Below are 20,000 nucleotides of genomic sequence, written 5' to 3'. Positions count from 1 at the left end.
AGGGGGGGGGGGGGGGGGGGAGGTTGATAACAATCTTGACTGCGGCCGGGATCGATCAAGGTTTCCATTGATTGTGAAGCAAGTGCTCTACCAACTGAGCTATTTATATGGTTTTACTTATTTCATAACTTTACCATATTATAAGATGGACAGATATTGTTCTGAGTCCTGTGACTATGTGGTCTTTTGGTATGGCACTCGCTCTCTGATAGGAAGGTCCTGGGATCGAACCTTGCTCAATGTGGTCAAATCTGTATCAATATTTTAGGGGTTTTTGTTGTTGTCTCTCCTTTTTCTTTTTTGTTTGTATTGTTTTGTTTTGTTTTTGTTTTGTGTTTTCTTCTGCTTGCTCCTCTCGCTATTCTTCCTCCTCCTCCCCCCCCCCTCCCCAATTCAGCCTCTTCCTTGAAAAGAGAAACAGACAGACTTGCTTCGAACTATATATATATACATATATATTACTATTGATGCAGGGAACAGAAGATTATCCCATTAAAAAACATACAAACCAAAACAAAAAATCCCGGACTCATTTTGATCTCAGACATATTGTATATAATTTATATCAATTTTGCAACATATCTAAATTTCTCCAACAATTACTTTACTTTTTCATTTATGTGCTCATATCAAGTTTATTCTATTGGAATTCATATGAATATGTGTTCAATCCTAAACAAGTTGTTTTTATTCTAAATTCTGTGGAAAATATGATCCAAGCGAACACAAGAAAATGCAGCAATGAAAATTAAATAACAATGCGAATTTTACATTACAGGTTGACCGGTTTATCTTTTCGACGATCGAATAGGCTATTCCACTTCCGCTTTCATTATCAACAATCAACAACAAACCCATGCCCGCAGTTCTCTGTTGATTCGACTGAAAATGGTTCGTAAGCTACAATATCACGAGAAAAAACTCCTTAAAAAGGTTGATTTTTTATCATGGGAAGTTGATAACAATCTTCATGAATTAAAAGTCATGAAAAAGTATGGCGTTCAAAGGAGAGAAGACTATACATTGTAAGTTCCATTTGTGGATTCTTCCACACCACTCGACTCACTCGCTACTCACCACCATTTTACCATTTTAATTTTCATCATTCATCATTGTGGCTCCCACTCTTTTACGTTCTCGAACTTTATGTAATCTCCACTCAGTCTCTCGATTCAATCTCCTGACCATCTTTGACTTTTAATGTCGCCATCTTCTACTTTGACTCTGTAACTTAGTCTTATTAAGTCTTAGTCTTAGTGACTTATTAATTATTAATTATTGATTGATAGGTACTTTAGTAGTGTAAATCGGAGCTGGAGAGTTTACGTACACGGTAACCTTAGGCAGTTTAGTGAGCAGTAGCAGTTGGAGTCGAATTGTGACCCAACTCGCCCATAGGCATAAGAAAGTTGTGACTGGAAATTGCCATTCTCTTTTACTAAATGTTTTAGGCGGGTTCAATTTCAATAAAGATGCATAACTTCATTATAATTATAATAAGGAGGAATATCGCAGAGATTTTGGTATCATTATTTTTGTTACTAATCGGGCACCTAGCCTCAGGATCCACGTACACGGTAACAACATACACGGTAACCTTGAATCTCGCCTTTAATGGGTTAAATTGTATTGTTTGATTTTTAGAAATAACACACACACACACACAGAATAAGGTCCATCTATTGCTTTTATTAGTAGCAGCAAACCCGTTACCGGAGCTACCGTGTACGTAGATCCTGAGGCTAGGCGCCCGGTTACCGTGTACATAGACACTCCCTTGGTAAAAAGTTCAAATTGGGTTTAAGTTTAGCTCAATGAAACCTGACGGACTTTGTGACCTGCAACTGTTGCATTTCTTGTAGTAACCACAATTTGGATTTCAAAACTGGCTTAAAATGGCTGCTAGGATTTGAGTAAGAAGTTTGCTGGAACGAATTTCAGGAATACGGTATGCAATTTTGCCCTGAATTTAATTAATTAAAAAGTTAAGATGTTAAATCACATGCCGTCACTGGAGTTTTGATTTTCAAATGTCTAATTTTTAATTATCCAAAGCTTAATTATACCCTATTTTATCTATGATCAAAAGATATACTAAATTGGCATTGATTTAAACATAAACAACACCAAATGACAGGGTAATTCCTCCTGGAGAAAATAAGACATAAATAATTAAAATCCACCCATAAACAAAAAAAAGCAGCACTCAACAGGCCAAAAAATTGGGTCTTAGCCACTAGGCCATATATCAGCCCACTGCTGAAGTGCCAAACGAACATTTACCAAAGCGGAGTGTCTACGTATACGGTAACTGGGCACCTAGTCTCAGGATCTACGTACACAGTAACTTTGTATTGTGCTTTGGGAGGGAGGGGCGAGAGGGCATTGAGCTTGGCGCACGGTAACTTATGACCTTGATTTCTTTCGTTCCAACCCCTTTTTTGTGTTATATGCAGAACGTAAGCCAGACGGCCACATACATGACTAAATTGACAGAACAGAGAATCTATAGTTTGGCATTAGAGACTGATTACCCAGACCTGCTGTTCATAACGATTAATCGGTATCATACCGATTTGCAAGACCTTTTTTTCGTATTTACCGATTTCCCGATTTACTTGCCGATCGTACCGATTTCCCGATCTGCATGCCGATCGTACCGATTTCACCGTGACCAAGGGCCCGCAGCCCTCCACCCCTCTCTTTTACGTTTACTTTGTGCTTTACGTTGCACGTTAAAATTTTCAAGTCTTGTGAACTTTGACCCGTCCCACGATACCTCGATAGATCACATGGCATAGCGAGCCTCTTTGTGATGCCCTCACACAGATAGAAAACACACACGGCGCGTTATTTAGTTTTCATTTCCTTTGTGAAGCGACAGCGAGCTGTACTGGTAAACCATCGCGGTCCCTGGCTTCTGACTCGTTACCAAGTGCCACCATCTTTAAATAAGTTAGTAGTCCGATTGCCAGATTGGCGTTGTACGTGCCATTTTGGGTGTTGGGGAAAAATAAGGGGGGGGGGGGGGGAGGTTGTGACGCTTTGGTTAGTTTGAGTGACAAGTGTCATATTGTCAGAATTAGATGAGTAGCCCAACCATTGGATAATTTTACGTCTCATACTGATTTTTTTCCCCAGATACTGATTTTTTTACAATGTCATACTGATTTCCTTTTTCGTGAAGTGGCAGGTCTGGATTACCCGATGTTTTTAGTCCATTAGCCTTGTGAGAGACAAATCCTACATGTAATTGCAAACTGAGCAGAAAGTTTTCGTTTTACCATGAGATGAGAAGGGGGAGAGGAAGGGATGATACTATGACAAGACTGAGAAAAGGGGGGGGGGGGGCATGGGGGAAGACGAAAGAAACAATTGGTCACCTGATGACGTAGTTCAAAGGAGTGTTTAGGGTGATGCTTCACAGTGTGTGTTTCATGCAATTCCCCCCCCCCCCCCCCCCCCCCCCCCCCCCCCGCGGATAATACAGTTTCCTTATTTCTAATGCAGAGTTAATCATTTCCTTCAAGAGAGCAGTTAGTAAGAGTATTTCAACTCAGGCTTCAATTAAGTTATAAAATTGCATGGCTTGTCTTTGAATGAAACATTAAGACTAAGATCTGGTGTTAGGTTAAAAAGAGATTGAATCTCATTTTAATTAGTTAAATCGTATTGATTAAAAAAAAACGACACAAACACACACACAAGACAGAGAGGTCCATCCATTGCTTGTATTGCAAGGGCAAGCCAGTTACCATGCACTATGTAGATCCTGAGGCTAGATGACAGGATACTGTGTAGGTAGACACTCCCTAAGTACCTAATATAATTGAAATTTTGGGATTGCATTTAATGACTTAAAAATGCCTTAACTTTAAACGGCAATGGATGCCATCTATTCTCTCATCTCTCATTTGTGTTTGTCTTTAGTATTTAGTGTTTTATTGATAAAAGGGAAACCCGAAACATCCACATTATCTGTCTTCCTTACTTAATTTGAACCCTCAATTCTATTTGACTATTAAGAAAATAAATTGATGGAATGATGAACTTTCCACTTTCACTTTCAATCATAATCATCTACCGTGAAATTGAATGTAAGCTTCAATTTAATATGCGAAAACAGATAAAATGGACGTTTCGGGTTTCTCCTTTGTTATCAAAACAGGATTAATGAAGCACTACAGACGATTGAGATAATGTGGTAGTGGCGTTGTTAAGATGGGCCTGAAATAGTATGCTCCTTTGTAAGGAAGCACGAATTAAAATAAAACAATAGCAATTTATAAAAGGTGCGCAATTAATTAAGTCAAAGGAGGGGAGGCGGGGAGGAACTGTGTAATGCAGTATAGAAAGTGAAATAAAATGCAATGTAGACTATTGTTGGAAAATAAATACAAAATATAAGGGATTTAGGTAGTAGTATAATCATTAGTGGCAGAAGGTTAGGAGATTATTATTGTTACTCATTTTTCTTTTCTTTCTTTTGCCTGTACTTTGTGTGACATTGATGAATCATTGCTCATTGTCCTACATACAATTTAAAAATTTATATTCATAGATTTTACTTCATTCCCACCAGATACAACAAATTGTCCAAACGTATTCGAGAGTTGGCCAGATCCATTAAAGAGATGGCCCAGGAACATCCCAGACGTATTGAATTCACGAGACAACTTCTGGAAAAATTGTAAGTATTGAAAATATTGTGGAGGTATTGTTGTCCTTCATTTCTTCATTTCATTACAACAAATACACATGTTTATTCACCTTCAACACAATTCTTTCATCTCTCATTCATCTTCAGTGTTTCATTCATTGTCTTTTGTTGACGAAAGGATACCTGTACCTGCCAATCCTTCCACTTTTGACTGAATCACCCGTTCTTTCCTCTATTCCGCCATTGTCTAAAACAAAAGCCTATTTTCAAAGTGCTGTTAATGGTAAGAAGAAAAAAAAAAGGGGGGGGGGGGGGGGTTTCAGAAGAAAATGAGCCAAGTTATTGATTGCACTTCCCTCCTCTTCCCTGTTCCATTACCTAATTAAAAAAATGAGCTTTTATATAGCACAATTTCCAATAAATGTGCTCAAAGGGCTTTACAAGGGGCATTTAGGACGGGACATGACACCTGTTAGGCGATGTTACAATTTTTTCAGACAGAGACAACCCTGTTAACGGCCAGGTACTCACCTGAGTACGGTGAGAGAATGTGAGTAAAGAGTCTTCTCCAAGGACTCAACTATGCGCCGGGTGAGCCTCGAACCCAGGACCTTCAGATTCGAAAGCGAGTGTCATACCACATAGCCGCACTAGTGTAGTTTAGCTAGCTGCGCCAGAATACTGTCTTTATGTGTTTGGTGGCAAAAGTTGGTGGTCATTTTGATACAGTATTATTCATTGGTGACAAATTCCTATTTTTTGACGTTCTGATTCCATTTTTGTAATGCGAAGGGTTGGTAGATGTGGAATTCCAAATCCGAAATGTCTGTTCTTCATTTACTGAATTGAATCTTTCATTCCATTCCATTATTTGCATTAATGAAAGCATATTTAATGGTAGCAGTTTTTAGAGTTTGTTAGTCTGAACGTCTTACTCATCATCTTTTGTGCATCTAAAATGTCTTCTGTTTTCGTCTTTTTATTATTATTATTATTATTATTATTATTATTATTATTATTATTATTATTATTATATTATTATTATTATTATTATTATTATTATTATTATTATTATTATTATTATTATTATTATTGTTATTATTATTATTATTATTAAATATTTATTATTTTTTTTTTGCTTTCAAGATCTTGATGGAATTTATTTAGACCTGTAAATTCTCAGTCAATTAACTGAAATCAGTCAATTCGTCAAATTCAAATATTTTTAAAAAGGGAAGAAAGAAATGAATAAAGAAAGAATTCATGAATCGTAGTCGATTGACTGTAAAGTTAACTAGGAATGTTCCACAGCCCCACGCATAGCTCATGGGCCGTTTATATTAATGATGGATATATATTGGATAGAATAAAAAATGAAGAAGTATGGAAAAGAACACAGCAGAAACCAGTGGGAGAGGATATAGGAAGAAGACGATGGAGGTGGATTGGACACACGCTTAGAAAGAATGACTCAACTATAACAAAGAAAGTATTGGAATGGAACCCTCAGGCAGAAGATCAAGGGAAGGCCACGAGGAACATGGAGAAGAATTAAAGAAGCTGATATACAGAAAGGGTAAGACCTGGAATGAGATAAAAAAGTTGGCTCAGGATAGAGAAGGATGGAAACTGTTTGTCTGTGGCCTATACCCTGACCCAGGGTGAAAAAGGCAATGATGATGATGATATATTGCCAAGGCTAAGCGACGCTTTTTAGAATTGCCGTGTCTGAACACACCCCAGTGTATTTTCACACAGCCTTCGTGAAATTATTTTTTCACTTTCGAAACCTGTCGTAGCCAATTTTAACTGAGCCGCCGAGCGATAAATTTCACTGTTTCGTCTAAGCCAAAATTGACCACATTTACTTGAAGGACAGGAAAAGTATGAGAAAGAAAAATTCGAAACACCGAAAGTTCGTTATGTAGACACCTTCAAATTCAAATCGAAAGTTAAATGATTGCTACAAGCACATCTCGATTACCTCATGTTGTAAACAAACTGGTTGACCGTTTCTAAGTTTCTTCACTGATTGGGTACATAATTACAAGGAACAATGGTAAGTAGCCTAATTAATTCCCTTGCAATTTAGTTTTCTGCCATTGCTTTGCTCAAGTGAGCTTACTGTTTACCTTTCATTTTGATTCTTTGGATTTTACCGCTACGACGAATTACGAAGAGTTTCAGTTTCAGTCAATTTTTATAGAGCTCATTTACAGGTCTAATTTATTGCATATAAATTGCACAAACCATTCCTTCTTAGTATCTCGGTGTCTGTGATGTTTTCTACTTCTTCTTCTTCTTCTTCTTCTTCTTCTTCTTCTTCTTCTTCTTCTTCTTCTTCTTCTTCTTCTTCTTCTTCTTCTTCTTCTTCTTCTTCTTCTTTTTCTTCTTCTTCTTCTTCTTCTAACTTGGCAGCTAAGACTATCATCCTGATGGTAAATACTGTGTTCTCTAGTGAATGCCAGCCATCACATGAATTGATGATAGTTTGATGGCGTATCGATATCGTCCCGCCTGGCAGTGTATTTCAATCTCTAGTGCATTGTTCAATTGTATTGACTTGGGATCATCCGCATTGTCTGATCTTACACTTGCAGCTAAATTTTTTTTTCTCCTCTGATCTCCCATGTCCATCGAGTACCTGGTACCTGGTGGAAAGTACTCTAAAAAAAAACAAACTTGAACTTTTATATAGCGCAATATCCACTAAACATGCTCAAAGCGCTTTACAAGGTGTCACTGGCCAACAGCAACACATAACATGTAGGATGAGACATGACGCCTGTCAGGCGATATTACAATTTTTTTGGGACAGAGACAACGCTGTTAACGGCCAGGTACTCATTTTACACCTGAGTACAGTGAGAGAATGTGAGTAAAGAGCCTTCTCCAAGGACTCAATTATGCGCCGAGCGCGAGGCTCGAACCCAGGACATTCCGATCCGAAAGCGAGTGCCATACCACTAGACCACATAGCCTCACTCTATTCCATCCAAGCAAATACTTTTGTCTGTTTAACGCTCTAGAAAGTGGAATACACATCAGCTATATGGGTCTTATAGCTTTGCTGAAAAGGGGGGGGGGGGGGGGGTTGAAATGTAAGAAGGTCTGTTAAGTGCTTTCTGGATGCTAAGATAACATAGTGGCTAAAGCGTTTCACTACTACACTACATCCAGCTGGAAGCATTTTACACCAATTTATAACATTTATATTATTTAATTTATAAGATAGTTAACGTTAAACTTCTATCTTCCATACATAGCCTAGCGCACATTTTGAAGAGTGAGAGTGATATGTTATGATTTTACCCATCACTCTTCACATGTACTACCATACCAATTGTTAATCATGTCAACCACAAATTGTTTTCATTTAGCTTTATCTCTCAACAGCTTTTCACTCAATCCATCTCTCTCCCTGTCTTTTAAAATTGTTTATTTTTCTTTAATTTGTTTTTGTGTTTTTTTGTTTTTTTTGATGACCACGATGTTACTAGTGTGCATCTGTGTGAGTGTGTCGACGTCAATATTGTATTGTTATAAATGTATAACCAAATGACAAATTGCCACTTTTTTGAGGACAATAAAGATTTATTATTATTATTATTATTTTAATATACATCTCTCTCTCTCTCTCTCTCTCTCTCTCTCTCTCTCTCTCTCTCTCTCTCTCTCTCTCCCCCCCATTTCTGTTTCTCCCATTCTTGTACTCGTTAGGGGTTTGAGACTGATTAATACATTTTAAACAGTCTAGTTGGAGTCCTGGTGTGGATGGCACACAGTTGAGTCTTTGGCAAGTCTCTTTATTCACTTTCTCTCACCGTACTCAGGAATGAAATGGGTACCTGGTCTATAGCTGTAACAGCCTTTTCTCTTTTTTTTTTTTTTAAACAAATTATATATAATAGTGCCCTATAGGCGTTATGTCTTTTCCTTCACGTTTGGAGATATTGCTGTTGGCTTGTAACCCCTTGTAAAGCGCCTCATTTAAGCACATAATTTAGTGAGTATTCCTCTATGTAAGATCCAAGTTGTCTTGGGTTTAAAAACAAAAAGAGTTATGTTTTATGACGTCCTCGACTGTTTTATGTATTCATTATTACTATGGCAGGTCAGAGAAATCCAGTGAACAACTTTGTCAGTCAATTTGTTAAATAGAAATTTAACTCACTCAAATCCTAACACCGACTATATCCGTAGTTTACCCGGGGTTACTTTTACCCCATGCCTATTTATTATATTTTTCTGAGACAAGTTACAGGCGTAGTATCAAAGCTGACGTTTTTATTTTTTCATGTAAATGGTAGCTGAATAAAACTATCGATGCACATGCTCATTTTTAATACATTTTTTTTCAATTTTGAAAAGTAACGAAAACCTCTGGGATTGAGTGTGCTAATCAATATTTCCAAACCTAGGGGAGGTTATTTGTATTTCTAGAGGGAATCCGATTTCACCATCCTGGCATATCGTTAGGAATGAAATAGGATTCAATAGTCTGATGTCACGTCCGCCCAGCAACCAGCAGCTTGGTTCTAAACAAAGAAAATCGTTACTCTTTATTCTTCGTGCTGGCTAGAATTTTTTCACATGTCATGTGATCATAGTGTATAAAAGTCAAAACATGATCAGATTTATGTTTTTCTCCTCTGGATACACCTTTATGCTCGTCGGAGAAGTATTTCATAAGAGCGTCCGCATTGTTCCGATAGTTTAGAACCAGTTACTGAGTTACTATGCGTCATATTACGAAGGAAGCGACGTCACTCGTCACGACTAAATATAGTACTAGTTGGTACAGAGGGGCGTTTTAGAGGCAAATAGCTTATCACTGGTCGGATATGGTGATCTAATGGGGTTCCAAAGTCGTGACGTCACTTCCTCTTAACAACGTTCGCAACAACTAAAAGTGGTCCTTCCAACCTTTAACCATTTTAGCTTATAAAGTTCGATAACTTTGTTTTAAAAGCAACTTACGGGGGGTCGGTCGTAGTAAAGACCACAGCTTGATTGTTTCTGTTCAGTGTGGAACCGGAAGGGCCGTTGCTAGGCAATTGTAAAGTACCTTTAGATTGGTGACACGGTCTTAAAACGGTTAGATATACGATGTATTTTGCAGTTATTTAAGTGATTACCGTTAAAAGGAGTGACAAATTAGAAAAAAAAATAGTCCGTAGCCCACTGACCCTTAATTTTGTGACACTTACCAATATAAGAAAAAAAAGAGATGACGTCACATTACGACCCCCCCCCCCCCCCTCCAGAAGAGAGAGAGAGAGGGAGAGAGAGAGAGAGAGAGAGAGAGAGAGAGAGAGAGAGAGAGAGAGAGAGAGAGAGAGAGAGAGAGAGAGAATTGATTTCAATAGATCGACCAGTGGATCATTTTTCCCCTCTTGAGCTATTGACGACAACTCGTTTTTCACTTTCTTTTGGTGATCGTCGCCTTGCGTTGTCACGTCATATTTAGGGAAATGCAAGGCTATTAATTAAAGAAGGTGCGTTCACACATTGAAATACGATTATCGATGAACATGCTTTTGTTTTCCTTGATAATATTGAACTGTTTAGAGAGAAAAAAAATGAAGAAATAATAAGTTGTTTCTAGCCCATGTTTTGTGACTGTCACCATCACACACACACACAAGCACACACATAAGACCTGTTTTATAACGTAGTGGTTTGTGATCAATAGGCTGATTAAAAGCCTTTATTTGTCATGGGAAGTGTGAGCGGAAGTCAGGCATAGGCGGGGGCTTTTCAGTCCTCAGCCCTCAACCCCCCCCCCCCCCCCCCCCATCGCAGGCCTCCATTCTGTTCTACAATGATAAATCACTTTTTTTTTCTTTCTTTCTCTTTTTTTTTTAACCGGAGAACTTTCAGTCCATTTCACTACTATATCAATTGATTTAAGTACTTTATCAATGAATAAGTTTTAAACCGAAGACTTCTTTTAAACTTTTTTTAGAACTTTTTTGTTTTGAGAATTATGTTGGGTAAGCTTGTGGTAAGCGCGTAGCATTATCGATAGGTATTGATAGAGAATAACAGTTTTCTGACCGAAATGAAAAGCTGTGTTTTGTGAACAGAGTTCTAGTAGTCTTAATAGGAGCCCCATTTATAAATAAATATCGCTTAATCACCTAACACTCTTCCTCAAACCGCCTTTTTAAATACATACCACCCCATTCCCCAACAAACCTTCGATTTCTGTGTTATTCTTATCTTACTAATACATCTCTATTCGCTTTTTCAATCTCCCCGCTCCTCCTCCACCCCCACCCCCTTCTCTCTCTCTCTCTCTCTCTCTCTCTCTCTCTCTCTCTCTCTCTCTCTCTCTCTCTCTCGTCCCATTGACCCTAATATTTGAAGACAATTTTGATTTGCGATCTCGTATAGAAATTTAGTCGATATAGATAGTATACATGTTTGTTTGACTTTTTTTATTTGAAAGGGGAGGTGGGAGGGGTGGGGGGGGGGGTTATTTCGATTGTATATTTTTAAACCACTAGAGAGAGGGTAGTAAAAAAATGGTGACGAATGGTGATCGAATTGGTCATTAATACAATTATCATATATTTATGGTCAAACCAATTCATTTTCTTTAAATTCGAACACCCCCCCCCCCCCCCCCCCCATCACCCTCCCCATATAAAAATATACAGATTTTGTTGTATTGTCTGTTGCCCTTGGTTGTTGGTCTTTATCCACACTACTGTCTTCAACTCGTGCTTTTTAATTATCCCCCCCCCCCCCCCCTTCCTAAGTCAAATCCATGATTCAGTAATCAATGGTTAGCCGCTCCCTCTGTTTTGGCTGCTTTTGTCATTAAAATTAAATCAAACGTGGGGTCACGTGACGATAGGATTGGCGGCGATTGGGTCTAGCAGCCAACCGCTTCTAACTTATTACGTAGACTTAAGTATGTAGGGGAAATGCGTTTGCCTATTTTTCTGTGTCATTAGAGTTATAGAATTGGTCGAGCAGCCAACCGCTTCTAACTTATTACGTAGACTTAAGTATGTTGGGGAAATGCGTTTGCCTATTTTTCTGGTCATTAGAGTTATAGAATTAGTCGAGCAGCCAACGCTTCTAACTTATTACTAGACTTAAGTATGTGGAATGCGTTTGCCTATTTTTCTGGTCATTAGAGTTATAGAATTGGTCGAGCAGCCAACCGCTTCTAACTATTACGTGACTAAATATGTAGAGAAATGCGTTTGCCTATTTTTCTGGTCATTAGAGTTATAGAATTGGTCGAGCAGCCAACCGCTTCTAACTTAATAAAGCAGACAAAGTATGTTTGCATCTTTTTCTAGTCATTAGAGTTATAGAATTGGTCGAGCAGCCAACCGCTTCTAATTTATTACGTAGACTTAAGTATGTTAGGGAATTGCGTTTGCCTCTTTATTTTTTTTCTAGTCACTAGAGTTATAGAATGAGTGATATTGACGTCATTCAGCTGTTTGCTATTGTTTTTTTTATATAGATAGTATGCAGATGACGTCACTCAGGCCTTTGTTATTGTTTTTGCCATCCGCGTTTGTGAGTTGTTCTCACTAAACTGTATTAACAAGACTATAAAAGTTCATGGTTACACAGAGTTTGTGTGTTGGTCCGTTATACTTCCGGATGACAATGTTGTGAACTCCTTGGCCAAGCGCATACTATCTATATATACCGCAATTTGAGTGATTAGTTCTCACTAAATCCCCTTAGACCCTTTAACATTTAAGATGACACAGTTTATTGTGGGTTGGTACGATTGATTGATCTGGCGCTCAGAGCTGGTTAGTATTTTACCTAAACGCACATCATCAATAGGTTGAATGTTATTAATTGTAATATGGGAACGTCTCAAAAGTCGGGACGCTGCGCTATATCTTACTTTTCGTTGACGAAGGCTATGCAAATAAATTCCTCTGGATGGATAGAGTATTATTATTATTATTATTATTATTATTATTATTATTATTATTATTATTATTATTATTATTATTATTATTATTATTATTATTATTATTATTATTATTATCGTAGCCGTCGTATTATTATGTTCTAGGCATAATTGCGTCAAAAACACGTTGACGGCAACCAGAAGGGAATAGCTATTGAAAGTAATAAGAGTGTGACTTCAGCGACAATTGCTTCCCGTCTTTTCTAATTCTAGATCCTACTATACTCACTTTCGGATCGGAAGGTCCTGAGTTCGACCTTGCTCGGCGCATAGTTGAGTCCTCTTTTCTCACATTATCTCACCGTACTCAGGTGTAAAATGAGTACCTGACCGTTAACAGCGTTGTCTCTGTCGGAAAAAAATATATTATAAAATCGCTTAACAGGCGTCATGTCTCGTTCTACACGTTACATGTTGCTGTTGGTCGTTGGTCAGGGACCCCTTGTAAAGCGCTTTGAGCACATAAATGGATATTGCGCTTTATAAAAGCTCAATATCTTGGGGTTATTTTTTAGTATATTACTATTGGGAAAACGGTTGGAAAAGAAAGGGAGATAGGAATGGACGCAGTCTTTAAAGAAATGAAAGAAAACGTAACCTAATGTCTGCCTAGGACATGTGTGCCATTTTGGTGATCTACTGATTAAGCTATCTCGCCTTCTCCTCGTGTGTTTGTTGTCTCAGTTTGTTTACCAAATATGCACACTCGCTCCCATCTGGCCTCAAGCCGCCTCGAAGTGGGGAGACAGTCCGATCGCGCCCGTCCAAAAATGACGGCTTGTGGACTAAGGGGCGCAACCCAATTAATTCAACCTGACTATTATAGCGAGCAGCCATAGCGTATCAAGGGGGATAACCCAATTAATTCCGCCATGCCTTTGACAGAGCTGTCACCAGACGACCGGTTGTTTGCACACATGATTTGATTGAAGTGAAAGCGATTGGCGTTTCCAATGTCGTTATATGAGTGGCGAGGGATGGTAGGGGGTGTGGTTGCCTTCAGGCCCTTTCATATACTATGTCCATTATGACTGTGAAAACTTTCAAACAACGACGTGACATTGTTATCGTATCGGCCTATCTAACAAGGAAAAAGACACAAAAACAAAACAAAAAAATTAATCGACCGACTAATAAAAATAGATAGTATACGCTTGGCTAAGACCCTCACAACATTGCCATCCGGAAGTATGACGGACCAACACAATACGATGTGTAACCATAAACTTTTATAGTCTGGATAATACAGTTTAGTGAGAATCACTCATAAACATGGATGGCAAAAAAACAATAGCAACGACCTGAGTGACGTCATCTTCATTCTATCTATACGCGAGGTGGTGTGTAATGAGACTGGCGTAAGCAGAAAAAATAAGGTCTTGTAAAATTAATCGCTGTATATATCATTCCAATTTTACGGCGGTCGAATATTTACCAGAATCTCACAAACGACCCTCAAAACATTAAGTCGGGGCAGGGATAGATAGTATTGTTTGCCAAGCAAGAGTTAAACTAACATAATTGCAATAGACTTTAGCTTATTATAACTTATGATCAAGAAGAAGAAAAAGAAGTAGAGTATAGATCGACGTGCACTTATTTTCAGGTCTGATTACCCATTTCCTTATGGACTCAATTGTTGTAATTGAAATCTAAAAAAGAAAAAAAAAAATGACGCAAAATATTGAACATTGTTGTAATGTACAATATTTTGCGTCATTTTTTTTTTTTTTTTTACATTACAACAATGTTCAACAAGGCTAGTAAGTTGGTTCGGATGTCAGACCTGCATATAAATACACGTCGGTATAGATCTAAATATTTAAGATCGTCCTCTCATTTTTTGTTTTGAAACGTAGCATAAAGCTGTTTTGGTTTAGATGTGTTGATTTTGATGTTGTGAACTGTTTGTTATCTTCAAGATTTTGTTTTTACCTCAATTTTCTTTCGCCGTGATGTCGTGCTGTTTCAACCCTTTTGTAACCCGCTAATTTACAAGAAGTGTGTTAACGTACACGTTTGTTTTTGTTGTTGTTTTTCCTTTCGTTTCGGTAATAATTAGAAATAGAATCAAGACAAAAGTCATGTCGTTTTTATAATTTAATAAAATTGAGCTTTATATAGCGCAATATCCACTATATGTGTTCAAAGCGCTTTACAGAGGTCCTTGGTCAACATCAACATTTAACATGTAGGAAGGGACATGACGCCTGTTAGGCGATATTACAATTTTTCGGACAAAGACAACGCTGTTAACGGCCAGGTACTCATTTTACACCTGAGTACGGTGAGAGAATGTGAGTAAAGAGTCTTTTCCAAGGACACAACTATGCGCCGAGCGCGAGGCTCGAACCCAGGACCATCCGATCCGAAAGCGAGTGTCAGACCACTAGACCACATAGCCGCACGATTTATAGTATTTTATAGTTATACTCCTTTTCTATTATAATTATTTCCAAACTTCGGTGTTGTGATTGATGTCATGCGTTTAGCTTTAAAAAACTCATAACATCCGCCAGCCGGATATAACATACCAACACGCAAAACTTTGTGTAACCTTCAACGTTTATAGTCTGATCAATGCATTTTAGTAAGAACTACTCATAAAAATGGCTGGCTAAACACAATGACAAACAACTGAGTGACATCGATTATGTTCCTTCTATAGTAATGCACCTGTAATAAAATTATTTACAAAATTCGGTGTTGAGATAGATAGCCTTAAAGGAGGCGAGTAGCATCAATCATGCAAAATATAGATAGTATGCCCTTGGCTAAGAAGCTCATAACATTGCCATCCGGAAGTATAACGGACCAACACACAAAACTGTGTGTATCCAGGAACGTTTATAGTCTGGTTATACAGTTCAGTGAGCATTACTCATAAACGCGGATGGCAAAAACAATAACAAAGACCCGAGTGACGTCATCTTCGAACTATCTATTAAGGGTAAGAAGTAGAGAACGCCCCCCCGCGCCCTCCACGCATGCACACATACAAAACACCAATCAACAAACAAGCAAAACAACAAAATCACAGACGGCCATACAACAACAAAATTTAGACGTTTCGTCAGCATTATAAATAGCCCAGACGTGCATACCGTGTGTTTGTCTTTGTCTAATTACCATGGCCATTAGTGCCGCGCTGAGGACCGGACCGAGGACCGAGGACCGGTCCCACGGTCTTTTAGCTGTGAACCGTGGTCCGGTCCCAAAGAGGAAGACCGCCGGCGGTCCTCACTTCTTATCACCTTTCAACGGTCTGGCGCCATACTACTTCCCCAGCGATTCGTTGCCTCGGTCCTTTGCCTATCTTCCACCAATCACCACCCATCCCACTTAATTAATCTCACCCACCCCCCTTTGCCATACACTAAACGACACAGACGACCATAGAGGCAGACGACCACCTCCCTCCACTCCGCAAACCGCCCTTTCGTGTGTGAGATGGGGGGAACAGGAGGCGCACGCCTTGGACGATTCCATTATACGGGGTAAATTTCAAAATTTACTACACCATAATGATCGCAATGACAATGATCTATGATGAAGGCATGACCCCTCTTCTCTAATGGGTTATTGTTTGAAATGTATGTGACTACTAAAGATGTGTGTGTGTGTGTGTGTGTGTGTGTGTGTGTGTGTGTGTGTCTCAAACCTAGCAAGTTGCAAGTCTGATTTTTTGTTTTCTATTGTCCATCTCTTGTCGCCACTCCTTTCTATCGCATTGTTGTCATTTAAAATAATACAATAATATTAAAATTTCGTTTGGTGTTTTAACTAATCAAATAATATGAGTTTCATTAGTTTCTTCCTTCCAAAAAAAAACAGTTATAACGTCTGTATTTTTAAAAGGTCCAATAGAATATTTGGGGACCCCGATAGCTCAGTTGATAGAGCACTCTCTTTATACGCAAAGGGCCAGAGATCGATCCCGGGTGCAGTCGAGTTTTTTTCCGAATCCCTGTCTACTCAGCAGTGAATGGGTAGCTGGGTTTGTTAGATCTGGCGAAAAGTCACCATCGACCCCACTTATTACTTATTACCGCATCCACCCCCTCTTATTATAACTTCACGTCTCTCTCTTACTCTTCAATGCTCGCTGCCCTCTCATGTGTGTGTGTGTGTGTGTGTGGGGGGGGGGGGGGGGGGTAGGAGTTGCGTGTGTGTATAAACGCCACGAACAACTCGATCAACGCCTTGGGTGATTCCATTATCTCCGTTAATGGGGATAAATTTCAAATTTTATTCACGCTAAATTATCGAAGTAACAATGAAGTACTGTGATCAAATAAAGAAGGCATCACCCCTCTTCTCTAATTAGGTTACAATTTGAAACGAGTGTGACTACTCCGTGTGTTTTACTCCTGTAGACCACGGTTTTCATCGTGTAGCGGTCTTTAACGGTTCAAGAATGAACGATCCCATGGTCCCAAAGGTCAAAACGGTCTCTCAGGAATGTTCAATGTCGAAAAGGACCGCCGGTCCTTGCGGTTTTCATTTCCCAGGGACCGTAGGACCGTGGTCCTTAAGCTTGCCAAGGACCGCCCCGCACTAATGGCCATCATCATCATTGCCAATCATCTCTATTATCTTGGACTCGTTTACTGTTATGTACTTACGAACGGCAAGTCTTAGTACTCAGTGAGTGTTGGTTTCTACTAGTATTCACGTGTTAGTTTTATACGTATTATCGCTCTCTATCAACCTTTTCCTCAATGGACTCTCTCTCTCTCTCTCTCTCTCTCTCTCTCTCTCTCTCTCTTTCTCTCTTTTTTCTTTTTTTTTCTTTTTTTTCTGCCCCACCTCTCCCCCTATCTGCTCTTTCCCACGATTTATCCCCCCCCCCCTCTCTGTCTACCTGAATAACTTTTTGTCCGTCTATATGTCTCTCTGTCTGTGTATCTATCAATCTATAGCGCCCCCCCCCCCCCCCGGCCCCACAACCTTCTCTCTCTCTCTCTCTCTCTCTCTCTCTCTCTCTCTCTGCCCCACCTCTCCCCCTATCTCTTTCCCACGATTTACCCCCCCCCCCTTCTCTCTCTCTCTCGGTCTATCTAATAACTTTTTTTCCCTCTGTCTGTCTCTCTGTCTGTGCATCTATCAATCTATTACACCCCGCCCCCGCACCTTCTCTCTCTCTCTCTCTCTCTCTCTCTCTCTCTCTCCTCTCTCTCTCTCTTCTCTCTCCTCTCTCTCTCTCTCTCTCTCTCTCTCTCTCTCTAGTACTAGTTCTGTATGTAAGTAGTAGTAAACCATAGTCTTTGGCCTTTATATCCCTGATCACGGTACATTTAGTCTCAATCCTCCATATCTCTCTATATATCACTACGTAAAATAGGCAACTAACTGGTCACGGTAATAATAGGTTATTCAGAGTCCTTGTATATGGGAACGTTAATACTAACTTCACTTTTTATTCTTCCCGAATTGCCGAAGATCCGCTATGCAGTCTATTTTTCCTCCTTTATATCTGCCCCGATTCGTAATCTCTCTCTCTCTCTCTCTCTCTCTCTCTCTCTCTCTCTCTCTCTCTCTCTCTCCTCTCTTCATATTATTAATAAAAGTATTCGTTCCTTTAAAAAAAATAATTATTTGTTAGTAACGGTTACTGAAAACGGTTACTTAAAAAGAAACTGAACAGTACCGCCCAAGTAAAATAAAATACAATTACACACATCCAAAACAAACACGTTGCGACATGCAATTATAGAAAATATGATGAAAACGACGTCACATTGCTCGTAAGGTTCAATTCCAATTTGAATATAGACAAGGTAAACAGTCTCTGTTTTCTTCCACAACATCAACGAATCATGAATTGAATGAATATCTCTTTGGAAAAGTAAAGAGATAAACTCTTCTCAAGGTTCCTGCATTTTCTAATTTCTGAAAGTTGAAGGGTTTATTATTATTATTATTATTATTGTTATTATTATTATTATTATTATTATTATTATTATTATTATTATTATTATTATTATTATTATTATTATTATTATTATTATTATTATTATTATTTTATTATTATTATTATTATTATTATTATTATTATTATTATTATTATTATTATTATTATTATTATTATTGTTGTTGTTGTTGTTGTTATTATTTTTATTATCATTTTCAAAATGTGGATTCCGTGGCATTTCTATGATAGCTATGATGCCATTGAACGGTGTTATCATTTAAAAGACTTTCTTTTCCCCCGTTTGGAAGATTTTCCCGTTTGTAGGATTCTCTACTAGATTGTATTTTCCCTCAATACATTCATTTTGATATACTCGTTGGCTTTGCACACAAGTACACACACGCACAAACTGACACGTGCGCGCCTGACATACACATACACATGCATAAGAACTCCCTGTGCATGCAAGTTTATAATTTCTTTTATGTATTGGTGGGTGCATAATATATTCGACCGTTTTAAATGGTTAAACCCACGGGCTTGAGAACTCCCCAATATTTTCCCACCCTTGAAATTCTTGCCCTTCTCGGTCAGTAGTACCTTTGTCAGTGATTTCACTGTTCTGCCATGTACACCCCAGAGACGCCAACTATTATTAAATTATCTATCTGATTTACGGACTCAAATATGTGACCCTTCGCCTCAAAACGGTTTTAAGTCGGGTTGGTCAAGATATTGAAAATGGAATTTATAGCCAGAAATATCAGACTTGTGTTGAGTTTATATGATTTATTGAGGAGAATGGCAACCATATTTTAGGGTGCAAATGCCAACAATTTATATTTTTTGACCAGTTTAACATTAAATTCGGCTTTTAAGTATCTGGTTCGTTCCATAGAGAATACAGGACTAGTCTGTGGTTCGTTCCGACATAATACCGTTTTGAGACGACGGGTCACATATAATATTATGTAACTTTAAAATGTTTGGGTATATTTAAGATTTTCCTCACATTTTTAATAGTCAAACACAGCATACGTTGTCGTTTGGCTATGCAATGATAATTGATGTTAAAAACTGTCAGTATCCTCAAGATATTGGCTTTCATCATAATCTTTTTTTTTTTCTTCTCCATGATAATATGCACTTGTTTCTTTTTAACCGTTTTGCACCCCACTGTTTACAAGCAGCAGGTATGGCCAAAAATCTTATTACATTTCCCTTCTTTCTTGATTCCTTCCAACTCACAAGACGACTAAATTGAGCTTTTTTTATATATATATATAACGCAATATCCACTAAACGTGTTCAAAGCGCTTTACAGGGGGTCCATGACCAATAGCAACAGGTAACATGAAGAACGAGACATGACGCCTGTTAGGCGATATTACAATTTTTTTCCCCGACAGAGACAACGCTGTTAACGACCAGGTTCTTATTTTACACCTGAGTACGGTGAGAGAATTTGA

The 20,000-nt window shown here is 38.4% G+C and overlaps 1 protein-coding gene across 1 annotated transcript in view; it reads left to right on the top strand.

Moving 5' to 3' along the window:
* The first annotated feature begins 820 nt into the window (after nucleotides 1-820).
* LOC144980049 (U3 small nucleolar ribonucleoprotein IMP3-like) overlaps nucleotides 821-20,000 on the top strand; it is a 29,656-nt gene continuing 10,476 nt past the window's right edge. The window contains exons 1-2 of the mRNA XM_078927524.1: nucleotides 821-1,025; nucleotides 4,583-4,690. Coding sequence (XP_078783650.1) covers nucleotides 889-1,025; nucleotides 4,583-4,690 — 245 coding nt within the window. The 5' untranslated portion in view covers nucleotides 821-888. The remainder of the gene's footprint in view (nucleotides 1,026-4,582; nucleotides 4,691-20,000) is intronic.

This window comes from Berghia stephanieae, chromosome 9, assembly GCF_034508935.2.
Source record: "Berghia stephanieae isolate SIO BIC M18660-M18661 chromosome 9, UCSD_Bste_1.3, whole genome shotgun sequence".
Taxonomy (NCBI): domain Eukaryota; kingdom Metazoa; phylum Mollusca; class Gastropoda; order Nudibranchia; family Aeolidiidae; genus Berghia; species Berghia stephanieae.
Note: the sequence above shows the minus strand (reverse complement) of the source record. Positions and strands in the feature narration are given on the sequence as shown.